Raw genomic sequence first — 27,624 nt, forward strand, 5'->3', positions numbered from 1 at the left:
GTCTGGATCCTGTTTTTAAATTTAAAAAAAAAATCTGCCTTTGTCTTGGGAACTCAGAATTTTGCAAGTTAACAGACTGTTGAGAATTGGTAAGGCAGTGCATTTTCATGATGTGGTTGGTAATGATAACCCAAATACATGAAATGTATGTTATATAAATAACTGTAGCTGTATATTCACTCTGCTGCATTCTCTCCGACTCTCCCAAGGAGCCTAAAGCATTTTCTTGCCCTACATCATGCCAGAAATCAAAGAAACAGCACTACCTGATATTCTTGGAATCAGAAACAGCCACAAAGAAAGTTTCAGCTTTCAGAATACCGGGGTTTCTTTTTATTTAGGAAGAGAATAAAGCATTTTTAAATATATTTATCTGATGTACACTTAAACTCAGATGCTGGTTCATACTTTACAGTGTTTGAAACTGAAAGTGATAGTGAATCCCCTTCGCAATGATGCAACAAACAGATGACTTTAGAATAGACGAAGGTTCAAAAGTCCCCTAGTATAAAGATTTAGGAAAAGGAACATTAATAATCAGCACACTAAGTATCATGACAGTGGCAACAAAGAGCATGATGAATTATCTGAGAAAATCTACTTGACGCATACTTTTTTTTTTTTTTTTAACAACTGCTTTCCATTATAAATAAATAAGGCATGAAGGTTCTCCATACGGTTACCAGACTGGTAGCCACAATCATGTGTGTGGCTCCTAATACTTAGAGTTTGGGGCCACTGGCCATCTGAAAATGTCAAGGGAGCAAGAGAGAAGCTTTTGGCATTGGGCAGGAAGGGGGAGGGTATTTGTAGAACTGGGCCCCTCTGGCAGGCCAATCTAAGAGGCAGCAGTGGTGATGGTTTGGAGATTGCACCTTTGCAAACTGCCATGATGGCAGCTTTTTGAAAAGAAAGGACAGAGGGACTGATCCTGCAAAGTTCTGAGCACCCTCAATCCTCACTAATTTCAGTGGGAGCGGAGGGTGGTTGGCTTCTCACGGGGTCAGGTCCTGAATTTGGAGAATAAGACAAGGGAGAGGGGAAAAAAAAGAAAATTAGATACATTATGCTAAAAAATAACCAAAAGCCAGATTCTGATCTCGTTTATACCAGTGTAACTCCAGAAAAACAGACTTTGGGATTTAAGCTGGTGTAAATGAAATCAGAGTCCAGCCCAAGGTTTCCTTAAGTGCATGTTGAATACTGTTCAGTAATTTATAGACCCAGTAACTTATACCAGCTGTCAGGATCCTCCCCTGCAGCTGAGCGCTCTGGGTCTGTATCTGAAGCTCTAGTGAAATGCTGTTTATCTGCATATATTCATGAGCCCTGCAAGATGCCACATACAAATGTCTGACCAAACAAGGCCCACTCTTGGTTTCTGAGAAATGGATACTGGTGATTCCTGAGATTGGGGAGGGGGTGTGTGTGTGTGTGCGCTTGGATTATTGTCAGCAGAAAATGCTATCTGTCAGCTCAGTCAGGAGTATTAACGGTGAAGGTCTGGAGACAGTGTGATAAATACTGTTGTTGGTAATCACTGCTCTTAACACTTTAAGAATGTGGTGCTTTGTTGTTATCCCTCCACGGCTGAGTCACTGCTAATCTGTCTTTGCAAACCCAGACAAGTCATATTTTAAGAGCTTGCTAGGAGGGGCAATGATGATCTCTTGAATAGCAAGGCACAGAGGACCAATACCCAAACCTAGAGATGAGGGGTATCTCTCTGAACCAGTAACGGTACTTCTTGTTTGGCTTCTGGGAAAGCCCTGGTCATCAGTTTCAACCATTAGATGAATTCAACCAGACTGTGATTCACCTGGAGTGTAAAAGAAGGATATCCTATATGCTTAAAGTCCTAAGACTGACTCATCCGGGGAGGCTGCTGAAGACATAACAGTAACCAGTTCTACATTTCTCTTCAAGTTTTTCCAGTTGCAATGAGTTTGCGTTGTAAATCTCTGAAAAACCTGTCTGATAAGAGAATGGCTTAAATAGGAAGAACATACGGCCCTTTGTGGAACAGAAAGGTCAAACGAAAGTGTCTCAGGTACAATTGTGGGTCCTTTGCAGTAAACCAAAGAGAGAGAGAAGGGCTGAATGTTTTGAAGCAGTCTCTGGAAGTCCTGATGGCTTTTTTGTAACACTGCACCCATGCCATTCCAGGACACTGCAGGAGATCCAAGCTTTTGCCTGCAGATAATCAAACACAATAGCTGGAGGAGAAGCTGAAAGGGTGGGTAGTTGGTTGGTTTCCGGTGTTTGTGATTTCTGGCTGCTGTAGCAATACATGCAGGAATTCATTGTAAAGTTTCTGAAACAATCTAGAACTACAATATACAGCTTTTCCAGCAGGTTCAGAAACCCTGGCAGCTGGGTTCACTTGGAGCACTAACTTACAAAAGTGACTTGAGTCTTCATGGCACTTTCTTGTCCTTGAGCCGTGTAGGCCCCCTTCCTACACAAGAAAACAAAGTGAGAGGCCTCAAGGCAGCAGGGCCACTCGATATTTCCTGGAGCAAAAGAGAAGAGCTGGTTGTTGAGGTTGCATGTGGGAGAAAAAGAAACACAACGGCGGTGGGATTCATTTGCTAGACTTGTTTTTCACCTTGGTGGCATGGATGTCAGCTTTCGTCTTCTGGATGCGTGAGAAGATCTCCTTGAAAAGGGCCTTGTACTCTGGCTGACTCTGCTCCAGCCGCTTGTCCACAGCCTCCACGTGTTTGCTAAGGCTCTTCTCTAGTGTCTTCCGCTCTTCCAGCTCGTGACCCTCTCCCCGGAAGTCCCTGAAGGAGCTGTCACGAGAGATAGGGCGGGAGGTCTGGACTCCGGTGTGGCGCACGCTGTCCTTGTGCTGCCGGCACTTGCTGAGGAGCTCTTCGTACTTCTCCAGCAGGGCGTGGTACTGCTCGTCCACCTCCCTCAGGATTGACATGCCCCGCTTGCGCACGTTGTTGGCGTGCAGCGTGTAGTTGCCTTCGTGCCGGCTCACAGCGTCCTTGGCCACGATGGCATTGAGGGCAGTGTCGCTGCAGCTTTTCCGGACGGGGTGATTTGGGGACACTGTCATGGATGCACAGTGAGTTTTACTCCCGTCTTCCTCTGGGAGGTCGATGTAATCTGCTTCGGGGGCATTGTTTAATGGCTCCAGAAGTGCTTCAGATAGGTTGTCTTCTCTGCTAAGAAGATACTTCTTGACTTGTTTCATCTGCTGTAGCTCCAGGAGCTCAGCCTCCAGCTCCTTGATGCGCAGTTTGCCGCTCTCCATCTCGCACACCCGTTGCTCAAGGTCTGAGTACTCCTGGATGACGGCAGTGTATTCGCGCTCCACCCTTTCCTTCCGCTGCTTCTCCTGGTTGACCTGGGACCTAAGGGAATTCACCATGGCCTGGAGACGCTCATTCTCTCTCTCCATAGGGTTTTGGTTGAGCTCCATTGAAGAGCTGTGGACCTGGAACGCATCTTCAGACCTGTGGCAGAGGGAGACTGTAGTGAGTTATTGACAAAATAATGATCCCTTAAGGATACTGGAGTCAAATTCTCCTCTCAGTTACACTAGTAATTTCACTGAAGTCCATGGAGGAGCTACCCTGGATAGACACTGGTGTAACCAAGTGAGATTTGGTTTGAGTGCTTTGTTATTATTTGTATTACTGTTATGCCTACAGGCCACAATCAAGATTGGGTCTCCATTGTGCCAGGTACTGTACATAAAAATGAAAGACAGCCCCTGCCCCAGAGAGTTTACAGTCTAATTATATGAGAGACAAAAGAGTAGGAGGGGAAATGAGAGACACAGAAAGGAAGTGACTTGCGCAAGGTCACATACAAGTCAGTAGTAGAGATAGGAACAGAACCCAGAACTTCTGACTCCCACTCCAGTATCCTACCCAGGCTGCTTTATTCTTTCCCTTCACATGGAAACCTGTATCATGGATTCAGCAGCTGGGAGTTCTCCCTTATAACTGTGTTACTTTGCAAAGGATCTGGTGAAATGCTACCTGCCCAAGAGCACTGGAGATGGAACTTGTCCCCCTATATACAGACTAGCTATAGCTCAAGCACTGGCCGTGTTAGCTTCCCTATTCTGCCCCTCCCACATGCCTCCACTTTGTCCTGGAGAACCATTGGTAGGGGTGAGAGGATTGTTCACCCTCCATGATCCATATTCAGTCACTAAGATTTCTGACAGGATTGCCAGTTGGGGCTGCACTTTTGTGACTTGGATGCTTGGACCTTGTCTGTATGAGAGTCATCCCAATTTAACTTAAACTGGCTTTGAGACTGATTCCGACCCCTGTGCCGGTTAAACTAAATCACTCCGTTAGTTAAACCAGTGCAACTTTCTCATGCAGATAAGGCCTTCGCTTTTGGCAACATGAGTGACAGCCGCCATATTCATTTTCCACAAACCACCTCACAGCCATTTCATAATAGTATCTTCAAGGCACTACCAACTTGGGCTGAAAATACAGGGCTTGAGATTTTTCCTCCCTGGGCTGGTAGGGATTTGTTGCATCAACTTTCTATCCTGGAGAAGGACGGGGACGTGAGCCAAATGCTAGTCACCTTGCGTTAGGAGTATTTGCCCACCTCTCACTCTCTGGTAGTGATTCAACATCACTGGCCTAGTCAGCAGGGAAGGGTCTTAGTCCGTTCCCGCCCCCTCTGTCTGAAATGAAGACAAAGCACTAGTGGCACCTAGGATTGGAGGGAGAGGAGGAATTGGCAATAATGGGAATAAAGTCTACACAAATGTAGTGCACTAGGAACCTGCAACCCATCTCCCCTTCCCCCTGTGCCAAAGGCTAACATTGTAAACTGCTGCTGTGGGAATTTGTGCTCTTCAGGCATTTGGCTTTGCCCACCCAGGGAGGCCAAAAGTGGGAGAACCTGCCCTGAAAAACTGTGTTGTCTAAAACAACAAAGTAGTAAAATTGTGGAATGTGTGTTGCAGCCTCTGAGCTTAACCCCTCCCTGAACAACAAACAAACAAAACTTGATTGTGCTGTTCTGTGTCCAGGAAGTTCCAGCTCTCCAGAAAGAGTAGGAGGAGGTTTATAAAATGAGGGTAATGGAAAAAGACTCTTGCTGGAGTAACCCCTCTTCCAGTGCTTCTGTATCATGGAAACCACATGAAATATTCTCCCCCATAGTGGTCAGGAAATCTGTTTTCCTTCTCCACTCCAATAAACACTCGAGTTAGAACAGATTGGAAAGGATAAAATACCATTCCTTCCCCTCTAGGGCTTGGATGGTGATGGGGTGTATTGAACAGATTTCCTAATTACTGTAGGTCAGAGTGACCTGCAAACCCCAAATGCAAATTTAAAAGCCAAACTGTGCAGTGAGGCAATGTGGGTAAAGTGCTACAGGGGCATGGTGGGAAAACAACCACATGGATATTGAGTAGACTTTGCCTGGAGGTAGATTATGCCCTTGTAACATCCCCTTCATTGCTCCAGTAGAATGCCGTGCATTTGTATCCCCTGGCAGTGCAATGCTTTCTTATAGGATAGCAGGTTTATTGATTCTCTAGTTAGAGAAGATTCCATCATATAGGAAGCTGAGCAAGAAATGTCCCCAGGAGGTCAATGAATTACTACCGTGGCTCGATTTTAGACAGGGTGGGATGAACATGTGTTTGTACAGCATCTAGCACAATAGGGGCCTGGTTCATGATTTGGGCTCCTGGGTGCTACTACAATACAAATAAATAGCAGTAACATGCGTGTAAAACCCATGGCTGCTCTATTGTAGCTGCAGCAGAAGGAGAGGATGCAGGATTTCCCACTCCTCTACATCATCTATCTGGGTGCAGTTGATAGGGAGGTGCTGGCTGTGTCAGCTGCCTCACCAGGGAGCCTGTTGGGGTAAGGCTTTGCCCCCCCCCGTGCACTAGCCAGTGGTGGGAGAATCATCGTGGAGAAATACTGGCTACAGCTTTTTGGATGTAGATCCTGCCCTGCTGCCTAACGTGTTTCTCTATAGCACTCAGGAAGCAGCGTGCATGAGAAAGGTGAAACCACTCCAGGCCTTTCCACTTGGGCTGGGCACCTCCTTTCCTTCCCTCGGTGCAGCTCCATTTCATAACGGTGTATGAGGCCCCACACCCCCCAAAGGGGTAATCAATCTCATGATTCAAGGCATCAACTAATATAGTGACCAGGAAGGAACCTACCAATTACAGAACGGAACAACTGTGTGCATTGCCTGGGGGTGGGGCTTGCCTTCCTCTCAAGCATCACGTATTGGGCTCAGTTGCAGAGATGAGATACTAAACTGATGGTAAATGGCAAATCCTGTGTTACTATCCCTTTTTTTTAAGAGTCATATCCAATGTTCCCTGACTTGTGCTACTCTAATGGACTGGGGTAGATAGGAATAAAACCTGCCCTCATCTCGTGCTGCTGGTTTTCCCCTTCCCCTCTCGGCAGAAATGCCAGGTTGAATGGGAAACGTGTTCCACATACAGTCCAGGGTAATTAAGGCAAAGGAGTATTTGCTAATTCCTAGGACCTCGCTGATAGTCCCATAGTCTCCGCACCTGCCTTTCCCTCTCCTGGCTTCATGGTGATACCTGGGACTCAAGCACAGCTCCTTAAGGCAGGGGAAGGTATGAATGGTTCGGCGCCGCTCCCTTTTCTCCCGCCGTATGCGCAGCTGCTCTAAGCTCCGCAGCTCCTCCACCTGCTTCTGCAGCTCCTCCACTTGGTTCTGCAGCCCTTCGATGGTCTCTGTCAGGCTGCCAGGGTCAGAGAGAAAGAGAAGTGAGGCGAGGCAACAAGGAAGTTTAGGCACTCATCTGCCGAAGGTCTTGTTTAACAATCCCCTCTCGCTGTAGGGGAAGAGTGCACTCCTCTGAGGGCAGATCCTGCATTCCTTGCATAGACCAAAGTCCTAGACAGGGAACATTTTGGGTGCACTTCCACCTGTGACAAATTCTGCCCGAGTGTTTTCTCTCTTGATTTAGATGAGGGGTGCTTATGTGTGGAGGGGGCAGGTGGAGGTGGCAGACGAGTGCAATCATTTGGGATTCTATTCTTGAATCAATTGGCTAGAACAATAACCTCCTGGGAATTTGCTCAATCCTAGGATATCTCAGCATTTAAAAGATGAAAGTAGGATGATGGTGAGTTTATTCCTTCTTCTCTTTCTCCCATAGAAATAAAAGGCAGAGACTGGCCAGGGATGGTTTCTACGCCAGTTGTGAGTTCAATTTGTCATATAGTAAGTAGAGCAGTGACACTAAAGCTTTCTGCATGTGTAGCCATTTTTAAAAGACATGGTGTTGTACAAGACACAGTGTAACAATCTGGTGCTCCCAAGGACTGACCTTGGTCAGGGTCTCCTTTTAGAAGGGAAAATGTTATTGATAAACTGGTGTTAGCTGGCAGGGAATAACCTAGTCTGGGCTGCTCTAGAGGTGGAACTAGTATCCTAGTACTGAGTGGTGAGCATTATTCTCCTTTAGTGCCTCTGCGCCTGTAGTTCAGGGAATGGGGAACTCAAGGTGTTTTCCAAACACTCATCTGTTCTTGTTCAGGACTGCCAGTCCTCTGCCCTACAAGGCAAAGCACCTTACCACATCCTGGTCCCCTGGTTACCAATCAGGTCGCTGACCTAAGGAATCCAGCACAAGCAGTGGGGAGCATTACCATTGTATCTTCTGCTGGGATGTCTTGCTCTCCAGCACAAGCTTCTGATTAGCCAGCTCCAGGTCCCGTGCTGTGAGGTCCAACTGCTCATAGACCTTAGCATGCTGTTCGTTCATCTGGCGCAACATCTCCAGCTGTTTTGTGAGGTACTGCAAAAAAAATTCAGGAGTCCGTGAAATGTGAGACAATCCAAGACCTGTGCTTGTGCACAAAGCCCATCCCTGAACCACCTCCCTTTTCACTTTGTCATCAAGGGACTCGATCGTGCAAGATACTGAGATCCCTCACTTTCCACTGACTTCCAGGGAAGTTCATGCTTTTGGTTCATCTGCCTAAAGGAACCATGTTATCCTCACTCTTCCCCAGCCTCCCAAACACTATTCTCTTGAGTATCTGCAATGACCCCTGCTGGCCAAAGACCAGTGATGTGCTGCTATTAAAATGCTTCCTCTCCACCTGTGGGGTAGGGTGAGGGACTGTGGAATCTATTCATTTGCAGTCATTGCATTGTTCACTCTCCCTTTCCCCCGCCCTGCATCTGTCTTGTCTTTGGGGCAGGGACAGTCTCTTATTCTGCATTAGTGCAGTGCGTAACACCATGCAGCTCCATGCTCAGATGGCTACTAACTACGGTCACTGATAAATGGAATCAGGCAGGCAGGCACTGGAATGATCGCACCCTTTCCTACAACGTTCTGAACAGAAGTCGGTTTGGAGTCTGGCTCGGGCAGAATAAGGCTGAACATAACCTAGAGCCATCCAAAACAGAGGCTCCCAATTGAGAGGGCAGAGGGACCTTCTGAGTGTGAAGCCCAGACTGGCTGATCTGCTCTATTAGGACTTAATCCACCACTGGTTCAGTCCCTTCCATATGTGGCTTTAACTCCCCTCCCCCTCTCAGCACATCCCTCCACTCTCTTAACAGCCTAGCAGCTCCCATTGGCTGCAGTGAGGCGGCTGAAATGTCCCCCGCTTTCTCTCAGCTAAGCCCCTCAGATGACAGCAGCAGGGAGTTACCCTGGCCTTAGGCAGTATCTGTACCTCTATCTCCTGCACTTGCTCCTCATTGGTTGCGTACATCTGTTGCAGCGAATCCTCCAGCTCTTTATTACGCTCCAGCAACGTCTTCCCCAGTTCGGCTGCCAAGTGCAGGTCTGAAAAGTAAAAGGGAAAAACTGCTGAGACTGGGGCTCCCTGGAACCATAGGTCTGAATACCAGCAGGCCAACTGGGCAGAGCTGCTGAGGTGTGGGTTGTTCAGACGAGACCCTGAAAACCAAGTTCCTGTCGTCTCTGCCTGGACGCTATGGCACCGTTGGTAATAGTTGTGGTTTGCCTGATTCCCTCCCGAGACCACGATTTTGCTCCCCTAACCGTGGTGCCATGCACTGTTGGTTGGTTGTCTGCTGTTCTCCATTTTCCAAATGTTGGCTGCATGTCAGGGGGGCTGTATGCATACAGGGGCCAGGCCTAGAGTCCTCAATCAGTGCTCAATCTTCTGCTTCACCCAACTGTAAAGGGGCCAGCTCAGCCCCTTGAGGCTGTTCTAAACTACATCCTACCTGCAATGGCCCTAAGGGGTATGTCTAACCGCTGGGGAGAACTGGAGCACAGGAGACTCTGGCCATGTCTCCTCACCCTGATGCAAGGGGGTTGTGTCCTGCCAGCTATACAGGTTTTATGCCACTCCTGGAGTCCCCATACATCAAGGGACTCCCCATTCGGCTATTTAAGCCAGTTAGATGGCCTCTTTGTGCCCTAACAGGATGACTGTAGGAGAGCTCAGGATGGCGCAAGGAGCCTATAAGGGCTGATCTCACAAGATGTTGAGTGCCTTCCACTCTCACTGTTGAGGTCAATGAGAGCTGGGGTGCTCAGCACCTCGTAGGGTTGAACCCGTAGTATGTAAAGCACCTGGAAGTCCTTGGTGGGGGGGAGGGAGGGAGAATCCTCAGTAGATATTTTTTTCTCCACTTAAGGGAGTGGCTAGCCCTCCCCCAGCATCCGTTGCCCATTAATAGTGTGACATGAGTAATAAAAGCTGCCTGCAGCCTGGGGGAGACCGCACGGTCTCTTCCACCAGCCTCCGCACAGCTGGCTCTGTCACTGTCTGTCATGGCACCGTACATCTGTCTATGGGCATCGGAGGCAGCGGTGTGGAGTGGCTGCCTGGAGGGCAAATTGGCATTTGGCCACTTAACTGGTTCCCAAGTTCTTCATCCTCCAGGCATGTGATTCAGACACTTGGCTAGCTCCTGAGTCTGCCTGTCTTTCCAGGAGAGCCTCTCTCTCCTAGTCCCTGGGAGAGCAGCAAGGGTAGCTGTCCCAATCATCCCTCCCTGGCGGGATGCAGAGGGGACAGTGCTGGCGCTGAGGTGCTAATTGATTCCCACCCTCTCTGCTTGCTGTCAGGGCGCTTTAATGAGCAGTCCCTCTGGGTGCTCACTGCTGGAGTCTGTTACCATGGTAGGAGAGAGAGATCAGAGCCCCTCTAGCTCTCCCCCCGCGTCCCCTCCCGCTCTTAGGCCTCGGCTTTCACAATGGAATTAGCGAGTTCCTGTTCCAAATGCCTTACCTGTGATTAGCTCTTATGGAATTGCATCCAGCTTCCATGGGATTTAGACCTTGTGCTGGCAGGGCTGTGTCTAATATGCTACAATCAGGACAGTGAATTTACTCACTGGCATCTGCAGTTCCCCAAATAGGGCTAGTAACTCTGCAATGTCTCCAGGTCACTCACATGCGCTCTCTTCTTCCCCCTGCCCCCGCAGCCTCCCCTTGGTAAATAAAAACAATCTTCTTTGCCTTTCAGCCTGGTAACGCAGTGTTGCCAACTCTCACAATATTTCTGTGAGTCTCACAATAATTGGTGGTTTTTCTTAAAGCCCCAGCTCCTGGAGTCATGTGATTATGTGAGACTCTCAGCTTTCATTTTAAAAAAAATGAATTGCTAACCCTCATGGTTGAAGAGAAAACCTTGAAAATGTAGACCCTACAGGCTCCAGAATCAGAAAGGAAATAAGATGAACTTCACAGTTTATTATTTTTTAAAGTCTCATGATTTTTTTTGAAGGGGCCTGGCTCATGACTTTAGAATGCTTGGGCTTGGCAATCCTGCTGTGAATATGAGAAACTGGACCCGATATGCTAATATTTCCCCAGTACATTACAACATCCACTCTGGCCCCTAAATAATCAAATGTAGGATGAATTTCAGGATAGCTATGCTGTGTCCTAAAGCATTTGCAGCTTCTTCCAGAGGTTAATTTGACTTGGCAGTCGATTAGGAGGCAGTGATATTTAATTGTTAGAGCAGGGGGTGGAGGTCTGGTCCACACTATGTGGTTAGGTCAACGTAAGGTGCCATGCATTCTGGAACTTTCTGTACTTAAACTTGGCTCCCATCAACGTAAGTGCCTCTCCACGCCGATTTAGTAACGCCCACCCTAAGTGGCGTAGAGTTACGGTCAATGTAATTAAGTCGACGCTGTGTCAGTGTAGACACTGCGTTGCTTACATTGACTGTTGCCGGCTTTCCGGAGCCACCCCACAATGCCCCAACCTGATAATACAATCAATACCAGCGTTCCTGGTGAGGGACGCGCACTGCCAATGCAAGGAGCCAAGCGTGTGTATACACAAGCGATTTAATAACTGCAGTGGCAGTGTGCCCACGTAAGTTAGGTTGATGTAATTTTGTAGTGAAGACATGGCCTGGGAGTCAGGACTCCTGGGTTGTATTCCCGCCTCTGCCACTGACTTGCCATATGACTTAGGGAAAGTCACTTAACCTCTCAGATTCCCCATCTGCAAAATGGGGATTATATCTACCACTTGATATGGGATCTTCAGAGGAATGATGCTCCACTGATGATGCAAGGTATTATTTTATTGTTACTAATTAGTTCTGGCACTTTCTGATTTTTATCTGTAGACATAATGGAGCCTATGTGGGAAGAGTGTTTGAGTGTATGTGGCAAATGGCAATGCATCTTGGCTGGTTGTGCTGAGAGACCTCAAATTATAGACAGGGCTAGCTCTCTGGATTTTGTCCTGTACTGGTTGGCTGGCAATCACATTCTTCTCCCTTTTCCCTGCGAATCTGCTCTCCAGCCATGGACTGTCCTGTGGGGGTTAGTCTGAGATCTGACCTTTGAATGACTATCAGAGTGACTAGGTCTGAGGGCTGCAATCATTGGAATGACTGTAATCAATATATCGGCACAACTACTGGTACATAGACGACCTTCACCTTCCTTTAGCCACGGAACAGCCCCCAATTTCCAAAGTGCTCTCAGGGAACCAAATGCCTGACAGAGACAGGGGAATGGTATATTAGACTCCAGCTGGGCTGGAGAGAATTGCTTCTCCTTCAGCTGCTTAGGTTGTGCTTAACCGCATTTTTGTTGACAATCCCCCATTCCTCCCCAGATCATGTATTTTTGCCAGTCATAGACATGTTGCAAATCTTCTCCTGTCCAGCCTGATCTGGTTGGCAAGGAAGTCACCCCCAGCACAGAGAAACCTGGAGAGAGGCATCCACGCTGCGTTCCGGGTAATGAGGCAAGAGACTCCCCCTCTGTGCGGGATTACATCAGCTCTTTCCCACCATATGGCATCCAATTTAATCAGCCGGGGTTGAGTTAAGTGGATTAGGCCACACAGGATCCTGCATCATAATTTAAAGGACCCTGTCAGCAATAATTGAACTAGAAAACAGGCAGTGTCTGGGGAGAGGTGTAAAGAGATTCTACAGATCAGAGGCAGAAAACTGTCATCTCCCTCCCCCCCATTTTTTTTTAAAGAGCGTGGGTAAGGGTCCAAGAGAGTCAGTAAGAGGCCAAGAGACGCAAGGCAGGAAAGAGGAGGATCATCTGCTCTGGTACTTGTAACTTGACTCAACCCTATAGTTCTCCACCATCCAGGGACCCTACACAAATGCAGCTCACCAGCCGCAATGCCACTGACCGTATTGTCTCGTCTCTAGTTCTTCTCACATCTGGGTCTCCTCTCACCCACTTCAGTTGGTTTCTTGATTGGCTTTTCCCTCCCACTAAGAGCTGTTGTGGGCACATGGATGTGTGTGGGCAGCTCCCTAATATCTTACTTCACATGGGTCCCAGCAGGACCTATGGCCAAGCGTGACTCCTGCTCAGCAGAACTCAGATGCCACATTCCTTTTTTCTTAGCTGCTGAGACCTTGGAAACTGCTGCCTGTTGTATTTTTGCCCACAGATCATTCAGGAGGTGGTTAGAGTGTTACACAAGGATTTAGTAGAACAGTTGTGGCCATCTCCTTGATTTAGATGTTATACTGAAACCTACCTCCACTCCCCTTCTGCACACACACAGTGCGAGATAACTCACCCCTTCAGCAAGTGTGAATTATGGTGCAACAATCCAGATACAAACTAAGGCTCTGTCTACACTACAAAGATAAGTTGACCTATGCTAGGTTGACTTACAGCCACCATATTAATTACTGGAGTGGCCGATGTCCCTGTTACCCTCCTTCTGTCGGAGGTGTATGCCCTCACCAGGAGCACTTCCACCGACTGACGAGGGGCAGTATGAGGACTGAGAGCCAGGGCTCTCGGCTCCATGCATCTCCCCACCAGGAGCCCAGCTGCCCCCCAGGATTCTCCCCTCCGTGCTCCGGACTAGGAGTGGAGGGGAAGCAGCCCGAGGTTGCTTGCCTTTGGTGGGGAGATCCGCACTGGGAGTCCAGTCAGCTGCTGTGCTCCCAGCAGGGAGTCAGGACCCCAAGGGCACCAGGGCTCTGACTGGGGAGCCCGGGTGGCAGCCCGCCTTGGAGCAGAGACCAGGTAGCAGCCTGGGAGTCAGCTTTCTTGTGAATTTCATGGCTCCCGCCAACAGCTGATGTGAAGAACTCACCCTAACTACACCAACATAAGCCCTGTGCTTCTCGCTGAGGTGCTTTTATTATGTTGGCATAGCAGGGGAGTTGCATCGATGGGAGGAGCATTTCAGACAAAAGCTGACTTTGGTTTACAAAACTGTATAGGGTAGACAAGGCGTAAGGCGCTCCTGCCCTTGGTAATGGGCTCTGCAGTTCACGCAGCACAGCTTCATTCTACAGGGCCAGCTTTGGCACCACCAGAGACCTAGGTGATACAGCTACAGAGTTAAAAAGGCATTAGTAGCCGAGACTGTTACACCGATATAAGAGCCCCGGGAGGGAAGGTGTGCTTTTCTCTGGGGTTGGGAGATGCAGGAAGGTTAGTGCAGATGCTGAGAGGCGCAGAGGAGAAAGCTCTGGCATTAACAATGATCAGGTTGTGTGGAGTGGCAGAGAGGCGGCCAGGGCTAGATGAGTGGAGGGACTGGGCAGGGGAGAAGGGCTCTGATTCTGAGGGGCTGCTAAGCTGAACTCAGGGCAAGAAAGAAAGGTAGCTCACTGCTGCCTTTTTAGTCTGCCCCCCCTTGGATTCAGGAGGCAGCTGGAGAACGTTCCAGTCTCTTGGATAAGTTAAAACTACTCCAAGGCTATTGCAGCAGCCCCGGATAGCTCTAGCCACATGCTTAGGGTACGCTTACCCTGGGATCTGAAAGAGAGGGCAGTGTCAGGGTATGCTGCTGGCCTTATGCCTCATGGGGAAAAACCCCAGTGAGCCTCCTTCAGGCAGTGGGAGTCTTTCCATTGACTTCAATGGGTGGTGGATCAGACTGTATGTCTGGGGCATTCCCAGGTGGCTCTTTCAGACAGGTATCCCGGCATAGCCAAAGACACGTTCTTCGCCAGCATATAAGGGTTGCCATGAAATAGAATCAAGCATCTCTTGGCTGCTCTGCTGTACACTAGTTGCTGCACCAGCCTACATAGCGCAACCCCTGATGGAGAGAGCACAAGGGTGACTTAATGTCATTGTTGCCCCTCACCCTCTGGGCTGAATCTGTGGAACACAGACCCCGGTGCAGAGGCCAGCCCCGAGGGGTATTTTCCTTCACCATCTGAAAATACCTTGGTTTGTTTGGGGGATTTGGGGTCTGATGTTTGTTTTACCTGCTCCTTGCTGCTAGCATTATGATCCTTTAATTGTGCAGGGTTCCTTATTCATATGGCCTTACTCAGGACGATATGATCCTGTCATATGGAGCAGGTAGTTCTGATTTTTTTCTCTTTACATTTAGATAATTGAGCTATTTAGACTACAAAAAGCAGCCCCTACGTAATAAGTTCCTGATTTTCAGCGGGGCTAGTCACCTGCAATTCTAATGGAAGCCAAAGGGAGGAGCAGGGTGCTTGGCAGCTTTAACCACCCCAACCTCGCACCCAGACCCTCCGCTGCTTGTTGTAATGAGCCAGATTCATCCATCATGGAATTATGCGGAAGTCTAGCCAATTACAACAGGGATCAAAGGGCTGATCCTCAGCTGGTGTAAACTGGAGGTACTCCACTGATTTAAGTGCACTTATTGGTCTCCAGGTGGAGCATAAGGTCCTATGACCTGGTATCGGCTTTCTCCCTGTGCCATGCGGCCACAGCTACAGTCAGCTACGGCACTTGAGCTGGATCCTCTTGATATAAGGGAGAGGGAACATCTAGCTGGGAGGGCTCTGGGGCTCTGGAATTTGCTCTCCACCTTGGTCTGAAATAGGCCAAAGTTGGTGATTTTTTTTTCCAGGCATGCTGCAAAAGGCACCTGCTTGAGAACGTCTCTGGAGAAGGCTGAGGGTCCGCAACCTAGCAGCTGAAGGTGGTAGTTGGCACAGATGATTTGAATGTCACTGAGATTGAATTTAATTGTAATTACTGTATAATTAACAATGTTAGGGTGCCAAGAGCCTTGGAGAAGTCTCTCTATCATTTTAAATCTAAATAAGGAGAACTACCCTGATTTACAGTAACTGGGGATCTGCCCCGAAGATTTTAGTGGAGGTTTGTGCATTCTGGGCCCATTGCAATGAGGATCAGCTCCAGTGAGGCTTTGCATATTGTATTACCATGGTCACTGCTCCACCACGGGCAATGCAGTGAGTCTGTACATTAAGCGGTTAGAGCTCTCAAGAAACCTTAACAATGGAACTTGCCAGAGTACGGAGAGAACAAGCTCCAGCTGACAGCAATCTGCAAGATGCTAAATAATCTGCAGCATGTGTACTCTTGTAGTGGGAGGGTGATTAAGGTGCGCTCTCTCTGGGGAACTGCTTCTTAAATAGGTGTAATGTGTGGTGCAATCTGGCACATTTCAAAGCCGAAATAACTGAGGCAGGGATGGCAGGGACAGGTGGAGTAGTGCCAGGAGAGGGGCATGGCTTGAGGACGTTCTGTTCCATGGCAACTTTTGAGGTTTTGAGATTTGGTTTAGTTTTGCATTGGAATGAAACCAAAACCTTTGGTGTCTGCAAAAATGAAATGTCTAGGGTTTTTTTGGTCAAACCGAGAGCTTTTTGGGTGTGTGTGTGTGTGTGTGTGTGTCTCTCTCTCGGCCTGGCCTGGCCTGGCCTGGCCTGGCGTGTATCAGATCCAGGATGAAGTCCTTGCTCTGCCTGATTTAGAGCAGAGTTTTTCATCCCAGATCACCGTAACTACCAGGCTGCATGCATGAGCGCACAATCTTCCTCCCCCTAGCCCCCCAACAAAAACCTCATGGGAACTGATAAGTCTCTGCAAAATGGAAGCGTTCTGACCCCTCTAGTCATTAAATCCACCAGAGACAGAGCTAGCTCCCCCTAACTTCCTTCCTTCATCTCAGATGGGTTATAATGATCATGAACAACCATGATGCATATGGATGTCATTGCTGATCTAATGAGATTTGCTGGGACTTTTTCTTGCTTTTGTCATTTCTTTTCTTTGTCCTTTCTTGGCCTCACTTCCTACCCTCTCCAATACCAGGCTGGATTCTGCTATCCACCAGCCTCCATGGCAGAGGCTGTTGGCAGTGGAAAATCCATGGAGGGAGAAGTTGTGGTGGTGCAGGAGTGGGAGCCAGTGCAGCCCACACAGTGAGCAGCTGACTGGGGTTGGAGCATGGCTTGGGCAGCTGAAGCATGTGCTGGATCAGGGGCCTGAACATAAGAACAGCCATGCTGGGTCAGACCACTGGTCCATGTAGCCCAATATCCTGTCTTCCAACAGTGGCCAATGCCAAGTGCTTCAGAGCCTGTGTGTGACAGGCTACTATAGAGCCCCAGCCACAAACTAAGGCCTGGTCTACATCTAAAACTTGGGTTGTTCTAGCTCCTTTGCTCAGGGCTGTGAACAATTCATCACCCTGAGAGACAGCGTTAAACTGGCCTATGCCCCCGGGGTGGATTTACGAGAGCAATGGGAAAGCCCCTTCTGTCACTGTGCTGCTGTAGTGTGTGTAGTGCAAATAGACCCTAAGCTGCCATCCTCCACCCAGTGGAAAACCCCAACCTACCTTCTCAGGGCACAGGGGCAAGGCTGGCCCAGAGAAGTATAATTTGCACCTCACTGTGGCAGCTTGAGTGAATCTGCCCCCTCCAACTTTTCCAGCATCTGTTGCTCTCACTCTCTTGCAATCTAACCCTCTTTCTTTATATTCCTTCCCTCTTCCCCATCTCTCTCTTTTTGCTAATGGATAAGAGAAATAGCTTCTTTTGTCCCTCCATTAGCATCTCTTTCTTCTCTTCTACCCCATGAAGAAATTCCCCTCTGAATGGTGACAGGTGTAGACTTTCCTGGCAGGGGTCACTTTGGAACACTAACCTATCACAGGGATTTTCACACTCTTTGTGAGTGCCTGTGTACACACACGTATATAAAGCTAGTGGGCCTAATCCTGCTCCTGCAAAGGCACCCTGTCTTTTGCACTGATTCCAATGGGAGCAGTGCGTTTCTGTGCCATTTTCCACCTCTTGTCTGAACAGCTGCTTTGTCACAGCCTCTCGCCTGTGTTTGTCTTTTAGGCACAGTAGTTTCAAAATGGCTCAGCGATCAGTCACATTGACTCTCCATTATCGGGCACCTATCATAAAAGTTTCATAAAGAAATAAAAAGCCTCAGCTGCCCAGGAGATAAGAGGATGCTGACACTTTCCTGTGCAATATCCTCCCCCAGGCAGCTCTACAGTGAAAGGAGAAGAAGCTTCCCTAGCCAGATCAGCTGATAAAATTTGCTGCCCATTGACAAATTCTTCAGGGAGAAGCACCTCTGTGTAAACTACTAAGGGTCTGTGTGAGAAGGTGGCCTGGCCTGGAGCACCTTCCTGTGGCAAGCTGCCATGTGACAAGTGCACCTGCCTCAGTGTCCCCAGAAATAGTCCAACAGTCTGTCTTAGGGCAAATGGCCCCCGTGCATATAAATCATAACAAAAGCCCCACAGCCCCAGCATCAAATACAGCCCTGTTGTCCCTCACCACACTGCTGCTCTCCATTGCAGCCGTGGCGCCTCTCAGCGCTCCCCAGCACAGCCCCAACTCTGTCTGTCTTTTCCTGTCCCTGGACCAGCACAGCCCCTCCAGCCCTTCGAACTGGAGCACAACCCTGCTCTTCCCAGTGGGAGCCCCCACAACCGCTTTGCTGGGAGTATCCTTTCCAGGGGTGTATCCCTCCCCCTGGCGCTCTCATCATTCCTATGGATCCAGCTGTCCATCCCTGGAGATGACTGAGGGGAAGCACCTCTGCAACTCCCCTGCCTTTCACCCTCTCCAGCGTTGGCTCATGGGCTTGGGGATGCCAGCCAGAAACCGCTTTATGCCTCCCTCTGGGACTCCTATACTCCCCTGCTCTCTGGCAGCTCTCACCTGCCCTTCCTGACTGAACCAGTCTGCTCTGATTCCCTTACCTGGCACCTCCAAGTGCTGCCCCACCCTCTTAACTGGTCAAATGGAACCACCTGCTCTGGCACAGAGGAGCTGGACCGGCTTCATTTACTGGGGCCAGCCACCCGGTGACAGTCTGATTCTCCTCTCCTTTACCCTGGTGTAAGTCAAGAAGCCAATGGAGCTGCACTGCTTTTAAAAGAGATTCATGCCCCTAATGTGCTCGTGCCTCTGGCTGTCTGTGCAAGTATCTTGTACGTTCTTCCTTCCCTTCTACTTCTTATTACATTGATTTGATATCTTTTGGTGCATCCGGCTCTCCTGGGCCATCGCCACCAGCCCTATTGTCTTTGCCTTCCATTTAATCAGCAAGAGTTGGCTCCATGCCTCTGAGCAGCATCCTGGTGGGAGGGGACAATGGATGCAGAGCAGTTAGTGGCTGGCCTCTTGATGAGTGACCACACTGATATCCATGCTATTCCAGCAGCAGTCCTTCAGATGTGGCAAGCTTGGAAGCCACCTACCTACCAATACTTCTGCCTCCGATTGCTCCATGTGCTCTGTCATATGATGACGGTGTATAGAAAGAGTTGCTTTCTTTTAGCACCGAACAAAGAACTTTAACAGAAGAATAAGGAAAACAGAATTATCCCTACCTTACCTTCTCTCTCTGCTACACCGGAGAGCATCTGCCTAGAATTTCCCCTAGTACTGCTCCTGCCTGGCTTCTTGCTTTAGTTTTCAAGAAACAGTACACACATCCTCACCACTTTCTTGCCTGTCATTTATTTCCTTTGTTCTCTATCTTTTCACAGCCACATATTCAATGTCTAGAAGTCCCATTAGTCCAAAGCGGCAGTCAATGGCCAGTAGAGGAAAAGATTAAACAGGGGGTATATGACCAGAATCTCCCCCTCTTTTGGCTGGGCTTGAGGGTCCCTTACCTACAGTTGAATCTGTGCCTTCCAACTCAAGCCATGCACAATCCTTCTAGCATAAGTTGCTTCAGGGGTAGGGAATAAGCTATAAAGCCATTTCCCTCTTAGATCAATGCTTTTCAGCCTTTTTTTATTTGCGGACCCCTAAACAATTTTGAATGGAGGTACATACCCCTTTGGAAATCTTAGATGTAGTCTGCGGACCCTGCCTCTCCCCCCCCCCCCCCCGAGGTCTGCAGACCACAGGTTGAAACCCGCTGTTCTGTGGTAATGACAACCTTTCGCAGACCCCTTAGACACAGTCTCTATGGCCTCCGACCATAGGTTGAAAAACACTGCTCTAGATTGTTAGTTCAAATACAGCCCAGCAATTAGTATCTGAAAGTCATTATCAGCTGGAGGCGATTGAGTGACCTACATGAAATGAATTAGTGATCTCAGTCCAGTTCTTGGTGGACAAGCTGTGATGGATTTGAAGCTGCCTCTAATAATGTATGAATTGTATATGTGTGTTGGACTGTTGTATGCAGTCTTGGTGTAGCTGTGTTGGTCCCAGGATATTGGGAGACAAGGTGGGGGAGGTCGTATCTTTTATTGGACCAGCGTCTGTTGGTGAGACCGATAAGCTTTTGAGCTACACAGAGCTCTTCCTCGGGTCAAGTCTGATTGTTGTAAGAAAGGGTTATAATGTGAATAACAGAGGTTAACTGGGCATATGCAGGAAAGAGGACAGTGGCTTCAGATAGCCACCCATTTCCACCCCCCCCCCGGGACAATGCTAGAGCCAGCCTCTTTGAAGTGTCACCTTTGACACCCTGCTGAGCTCAATGGACCAGTTCATCAAAGGTGCGGGCAAGGGGTCCCTGGCTGTAACCACAGGGAGGATCCAAAGCCCTGGAAAATTGAGACAAAGGACTGTTTGTGCTGTGTTTCTACAGTTAAGATTAAACAATACTTCATTTTGAGAATGCTGTTTTGGGTCTCTGTATTCACTGCTGATCACAGCTCCTGAAGGGAAGAACCAGAGGTGCCCAAGGCCAGTCACACGCGTTGAGTAATCATGGCTGGTACATGCGTTACTGTAGTTAAGCACCCAGTCTAGGAGCAGGAGGATCATGGGATTTCACTCTGAGAGATGAAAGCACAAGGCCAGAAACCTGAAGGGGTGCACTGAGACTACAGAAGTGAAGCTAGCTCTGCAACCGTGAGACAAGCATCCACATAAGGAAAAATATTGTTGCCCCTTCTTCCAATATTATTGTCCCTTGTGGTGGCAGATGTCTGGGACTTGCTGTTTGGCTTCCCAGTCCTGGAACAGAGGTTGATACAAACGACATGCAGGGCAATACCTTCTTTCAGGAGTCTCTGCCCAACACCAATGCCCAAGGAGTAGCTCTGCTTCAAGAACTAACTCTAACCAGAGCCCAAGGCAGAGAGCAAATTCCTCTGCTGCTTGCACAAGCTCTACCTCCAAGGACCACTGCCTCTACAGAGACCCTTGCATAACTTCAAGCTAACAACAACCAAACATGTCTTCCCATGACTGAACATTTGCTTGCAAACTTGGAAAAAGAACTTGGAAGACTATGTGTAACAGCACCACATGACACCTACGATAACCATATTGCTGTAACTGGCAGAGAGAGGTCAGAGACGACAGAATGGGCTTGGAGACTGAACCCTCTCACTCCTAGGATGAGGAATGTTATCAGGGCTAGGGAAAGCTTGCACTGTTAATGGCCATCCTGTACCCTGCAGGTGAGATCCCTGACTGGTACAAATCGGTACAGCTTCACTGAAGTCAATGGAAATGGGCTGATTTATACCATTGGAGATCTGACCTATTTCGTAGATGCACAGAGGAATTCAGTCTCTGGGGCTATCGGCCAGCACTTTTTACAAAAAACTAAATTTACTTTAAAAGAACAACAACAAAACAATTGCACTAGGTGCAAGGATCAGAAATGTGAGGCCCTGAGCTCTTTTTCCTCCAGAACATTTTCCAGGAAATGAGGTGTATGGATGAAAGAGCAAATATAACACCAGCTTCTGCAGCTAAGCCTGGCAGGTTGCTTGGGTTTGAGAAGAGACTGCACATTGCTACTGCATGTCGCCTTAAAGCCCTGAGCTGTGTAGATTTTCTGAGTGTGTCTAAAGGGCAGCGCAGCTCTAGCAGAAAGATGCATTCCTTGCAGTCACAAAGCTGCATTAAGTCCCACTGGTCAGAAAGAAATGTATGCTTAGGAGCTTCCAAAGGGAGATGAGGGAGCTTGCTTCCCCCTTCCCCTCTTCATTTAAAACTCTGGTAGCAATGGAGGCTGGTGGCCTCTGAAACTACGTGAGCAAGGTGTGCACAGCAGAACATGTTAAACAGAACTGTCCCATTATATGCAAAGGGTCTGATCACTGATGAGAACTCAGCACTTAGCAGGATTGAGCCCCCATCTTAACACTAATATTTGTTAAATATTAATTAAAATATTGTAATTAGAACTAGTTTTTCTGGACTGGGTTGCTTTATTTCTAACTTGGGACCTTATCCCCACCACCTCATGTGGAAAGTCAACCTGGAAGCTCCCATTGCCTTAGTGGTAGCAAGATCAGGCCTTTTGCCTTCTTGCTCTGAGTGGTTTCCCCCTCAGTCTGCCACTCTGGATAAAATCCATCTCCCTGTCACTAGCCAACTCTGTCTGGTACGGAGGAAAAGTGTGAAGAACTGAAGTCGTGAGAATGATGCATCAGACTGACTGGGCTGTTTTCTAAATGGTCGGTTGCTCTTAGGCTCTGACTTTCCTAGACCCAGCAATAATGTGGCCTGCTATGGCTGGAATGTCCTTTAGGATTCATACAGCAAATCCTCCAGGAACAGCCTAGCCAAGGAGAAATACCTCTGGTCAGCTGGGGCTGGAGACACAGAATCCATCTGGTTTTCCTCTCTTCTAATTCCACTGCCTCCCACATCTTGGAACTATGTGCCTGAATTTTAGCAGATGGTGTTGAAAGAAGCTTCTATGTGGGATTATGAAAGGAGATTCCTAAACAGATTCTACATGGGGTCCTCCTACTCCCCACTGTCCTGCCTTTTACAGCTGATTTGGGGATTTTTATACAGGGATCTTTTCAGATTTGGAGAATCTCAATTCTTCCCCAACTGGGGTGCAGAGCTAAATATTCTCCCTTTTCCACATCTTATCTGGCCATCCGGTCTGCTGTGCTTTGCTTGTTGTTTTAAGCATCTTATTTCCAAGTGGCTCAGCAATTAGTCACCGAAAACGTTCCATTACCCAAAGACACATTCAGTGTCACATTCATAAATAAATAAGAGAGATCCTGGGTCCTTCCAGCTGTGCAGCTTTGGAGGAAACAACCACTGCAATCCAGGTCAGGTAATCATTGTGACTTCTCTCCCTGTGCAGCCAGGGTTGTTGCATCAGGAGAGATGGAAATTGGGATGTCCTGTGCACCCTAGTGCAGTGATTAGTTCATTTCTGGATGAACTGAGTGGTAGTTGTAGCTTTATGGACCACCATGTTTTAATGTAGACTATGTTAGAAAACTGAGGGCTGAGTCTCTTAGGCATGCCAGGCGCTGTGGTTGTTAGTTAATGCAGATTCTAATCCTACTACACATCCCACATGTTTTGGGTCCATGGCAACATATAGGGCCTGATTTTTAGAGGTGCTGAACACTTGTGACTGCACTTTCAATCCTGTAAGTCAATAGGAGCTGTGAGTGCTCAGCACCTTGTGTCATTTTCATTCTGCGTATGTAATGTAATAAGCAATACAAATGCCCAGAGGAGGAATAAGGCACGATACTTAGGCCTGGAGATCTCAGGGATGTTGAAGCTGCAAGTAGTGACCAGAAGGGACCAGGCAGCAAGTATGAAAAATCGGGACGGGGGTGGGGTGGGGGGAAATAGGTGTGTATATAAGACAAAGCCCCAAATATTGGGACTGTCCCTATAAAATCAGGACATCTGGTCACCCTAGCTGCAAGGTCCAGATTCCGCACTGTAGTGAGGCTGCTTTGCACCACACTTCTGGTGCAGAATGGCACGGTCTGCAAAACCGGCCATGGGAAGATCACAGCAATGTAGGGGCATGTAGAGTGGCAGAGATCTCGCTTAGTGGTTTCTATGCTACCCCCCTTCCTGCTGCCAGCATGAAGAGGTGTCCGAGGGAAAAGGACTATGATCAGGGCTTCCTTCAATTTCTCTCAATGCCCCCTGTTGCTGTGTTAGCCCCTTGAAACTGTTAGCAGCTGGTATAACTTAGAGCAGCTTCCAGGCTGTTCTGATTGACAATAGGGGGATCTGGCCCTGAATCAGAGGAGTGCAAATGTCACCCTTGCAGCCTTCTTCCTGAGCTGCATTGTGTGCTTTTTGGCTGTAGATCTGAGCAAATGACCAAGGAGTCCATTGGGGAACATGTAGGACTCTGAGGCCTAAGGAGAGGGATGACAGAGAGAAGCACTTGTTTGGGAGGTCTGTAGAAGGAAGATGAAGGAACCCTGGGAGAGGAGTAGAAAGAGCTGCTGGATTCAGTGTCCACTTAGTTAGAATCCAAGTGCAATTTACTTTGAATGTGTTCATTTGTTTTTAGTGCAAATGCTATTTTAATGAACAGAAAAGGTGTCCCTTATTCTCTCCAGGTTGGGTTTTCTAATTCCAGCTCATCCTCTCTCTGGAGCTCTCTCAGCACAGACATTCCAGCTGCTAGGGAAAGGCTCATTGTCCCCTCTCTCTGTGACTTTACTGTCACTACACTCCTGTTTTATTCCTTTCTTAAAGTCACAAGACACCTGCCCCAATATGCCTTTCCCCAGCCCATGGAAAATGATGCTGTAGCTAAACTGAGCTCATACTGCCTGTATCCTCCTATGGAATGTCGTTCGTGTTAAGACAACTTGGAAGGAAGCATTGCTGGAATTGGAGAGGCACAACCCAGAAATCAGTAGCATTGTTTAAATTGTGTCAGAATAGCCTTAAAAAAAACATTAAAAAAAACAAACACAAAAGCATCTCCAGAGACAAATCATAGGCATGAAACAGTCCAATTAGATCCTCTGGTCCATCTCCCTGCTGGTCCTGGACTTTACAAGCTGTCAGATTTCAGGGCTGGAATTTAAATCTACATCTCTAGGGGAAATGGTGACCTTAGTACATCCCCTTAGACCATTCTGCAGTGAAATTAGCTAACTCATGCATCAGAACTGTTCTGTCTGTGTATGAACTACACACATACTACAAGCTCCTTAGGGGTAGAGACTGAATCTTTTTATACGTTAGCACCCCCATGGTGCCTGGTGGATAATTAGCAATTACGAGGGTGCTTTGGAAAGAAAATGATTGTGGTTTTATTTTCTCTTAAAAAATAGACAATTTCAGCAACATTTTTTAAGTGCTGAGGGCTCCAAAGGGCATATTGGGAAAGAAGCATGTGCTTGGCCAGCGCCGGAGTTGTGATTTATGTTACACACTTACCGGTACCCAAGTAGTTAATAAACATAAGCATCACAGAGCTCCCAGTTAAGCTGCCCGTTGCTTAGCAAACAGTTTTGGGCATAAATGTAATAAATATTTGATGACACTGCTAAATCATGATAAAGTCCCAGCAACCAACGGGTTCATCCAAACTGCCTCCCCCTTCCTGGTACTAGTTTGCCTTTCGCCCTCCCATCCCTTGCTCAAATAAACGGTCTTGTGGAATATCCTTTTATCATCTCACTGTCTGCCAAGCACTGCCTTTTCTCTGAGACCCATGGGCCACTGGCATTCTGATCCTCTTAGTAATACATAATGCCTAATAATGTCACTCTGTCTTGAGTTATCCCCCCTCCACTCTGCCACCTCCTAAGAACTAACAGCACCATGACCCGCATATTGTCATTGAAGATTTGACCATACATTATTTTGCTGTAACAAAAATGCTGTAATAGCAGTGTCCTTATTGAAGAGCTTTGTGCATCATGCAGATTAATTACTGTTGTAATTACCCTGCAGTACCATTTCATTGATTTCAATTAAGGGCTTCTCTGACATTCCCCTTCAGAGCTAGCTTAGATATAAATATTTGTATATAGCCCCCACTTTCATAGGAGACCGCAAACCCTTTAAATGAACATTGTTTTCTTCCATCCCCTAAAAACTGAGGGCTGGATTCTGATCTCAGTTACATGGTTGTAAGTCTGGAGTCAGTGGAGTTATTCTGGATTTACACCAGAGTGATGGAGATATGAATCTGACCTGGTTTTAAGATACTTTCAGTGTTGTAAATGTTTTACATCAGAAATGCTGACTCACGAAACAGAGGCTAGTTACAAGGCTAAAATAAACAAGCCCCTCATTGTTCTAAGTTTCCTGCATTAATTTTTGTTTTTTGGTTTGCATTTCTGTTCCATAGCAAGGCCTTTAGCAGCTATGGGAAGAAGCCCCCAACTAAGTGTATCCTGGATATTCAAAGAACCCATCATGTTTATTCAGTTGACTAGTCTGGGCCACCCAGGTCCCGGTTTAGTTCAGGCATCATATCTTGTGAAACAGGTTCTGCTATCCAGCAATATTTCTCTTCTAGCAGCTGAGAAAGCAGAGTTGGAAACTGACTGGGAGGGCTCTGTCTTCATTGTTAATTCCTCAGCTCATGCCCTTCAGATGAAGTTGTGAAAACTTTAGATCACAACCACCATCTACCGTAGTTATGGGTGACTAGCAATACACATGCAGCTGGACAACCTTATCAACTACTTATTTACAGTTGACTTTTAAAAACCCAAATCTATGCATATAACACACAAAAAATCACACTGGGACCTTATTTTAGTGTCATTGATTTTCATTGAGCATAGACAGTTAAGTTCATTCATGGGCCTTTGGTCTGAAATGGGAGAGCAGTTTTTCCAGTCATTTATTTACTGAAGTTTGACTCAAAAGATGAAGATAAGCAAAAACAACCCCTCCCACCACCAAACACACAATTCCACTAACTACCCCCCTCACCAGTCTTTAGAATGAACACTGGATGGAACAAATGCAAATGTTCAGGTGGAATTATGAATACAGACTGTTACTTTAAAACAAAACTTCACAAGTGAATATTCAGATTTTTTTTAAACTTCTGCTATTTCTCCCCCTCTCTAGTTCTCCGCTGCCTTTGAGGCAGATGGGGAAAATCTTCCAAAGTGCCTACAGGGCTAAGGAGCCTAAGTCCTATTGCATGTAGGCTCCTAAATCTTGCAGGAGCTTTTGGAAAATTTGCCATATGTCCTCAATTTGGGATAAGTCATTTCTGATTATTGGTTGAACTGCCTCGCCTGACTCTCTCTAATTTAATCTAATATATCTAAAATTTAAACAGCCCATCTAGGTTTTTTAACTTTCTGGCCTGGATTCTGCCCCTGCCAATCTGACACCAGTATAACTCCACTGAAGCGCATGGAGTTCCACCAGATTGACATCAGTGTAACGGAGCAGTATTTGACTCCCTCACTATATCCAGGGTTTGAAGTTTACAGTGGCTCTTCCCTATTAAATACCCGTGATGGTTACATTTAGATTTCCATCCCGATGCTGGTATCTTACAGGCATCAGAGTTGATGGGATTTGAAAATAAGGAGGGGTGTGTGAGTGCTGGGGAACAGACTATTTTCCCCTTAGAGGATTTGCTTTCCTCCTCATTATCCCCTCTGCAGCATGTCTGCACTCCCCAAAGCCCCCCCGGCTCGGATGTGGGTTCAAACCTTTCCTTACCCTGCTCCAGGTCCTGCTGGTCGTACCAAGGCTCCTCTTCCTCACTTGGAAACTCCTCCATCCTGTCAGCGCTCAGCATTTAGCACCCGCAGCCCAGGACACGCAGCATTAAAAACCAAATAAAAAAACCCTACTGCCGTAAACCCACGAGAGGGTGAAGGGGGCTACTGCTGCAGCGAGAGCAGAGGTGGTTAAGGACTAACGGGGGCGGCAGGGGTCCACTCCAGTGGATCAAAGCTCTGCTTGCGGAGGCGGGTAGGGACCGGGGGCCAGGCTGCAGGGCTGAGATTGGCCAGTATTGCCCGCTGATGCAGAGCTGAGGCTGGGACAATGCAGCTGTCCTATGGACTGAGCTGCTACAGCTGGTACCAGGCTCCAAACCCTCTCTCTGCTCTTGCATCACCTTCTCTGTCCTTCTCCATCATCCATCTGCCCTTGTAAGGGGGAGACGGAGGGGCGGGCAGGGAGCGGGGTTTGAGACGTGGCAGGCGTCCCTTTCCTTCCCTCTGCTCCCAGTCCGACTGTCCGG

General features: G+C 47.8%; 1 protein-coding gene across 2 annotated transcripts; it reads right to left on the bottom strand.

Annotated features, from left to right (window-relative positions):
- Positions 1 to 291: 291 nt before the first annotated feature.
- CDR2L (cerebellar degeneration related protein 2 like) lies at positions 292 to 27,505 on the bottom strand. 2 transcript variants are annotated; one of them, XM_030534367.1, is made up of 5 exons: positions 27,096 to 27,505; positions 8,700 to 8,812; positions 7,659 to 7,807; positions 6,581 to 6,745; positions 292 to 3,470 (listed from the first exon to the last, which is right to left on the bottom strand). In XM_030534367.1, the coding sequence occupies exons 1-5, from the start codon at positions 27,172 to 27,174 to the stop codon at positions 2,585 to 2,587; spliced, it is 1,392 nt and encodes a 463-aa protein (XP_030390227.1). In that variant the 5' UTR covers positions 27,175 to 27,505; the 3' UTR covers positions 292 to 2,584. The 2 variants fall into 2 exon arrangements, with proteins under 2 accessions (XP_030390227.1, XP_030390226.1); XM_030534366.1 differs by having other exon boundaries at positions 6,548 to 6,745.
- Between the last annotated feature and the right edge of the window lie 119 nt (positions 27,506 to 27,624).

The sequence above is a fragment of the Gopherus evgoodei genome, chromosome 15, assembly GCF_007399415.2.
Source record: "Gopherus evgoodei ecotype Sinaloan lineage chromosome 15, rGopEvg1_v1.p, whole genome shotgun sequence".
NCBI lineage: Eukaryota > Metazoa > Chordata > Testudines > Testudinidae > Gopherus > Gopherus evgoodei.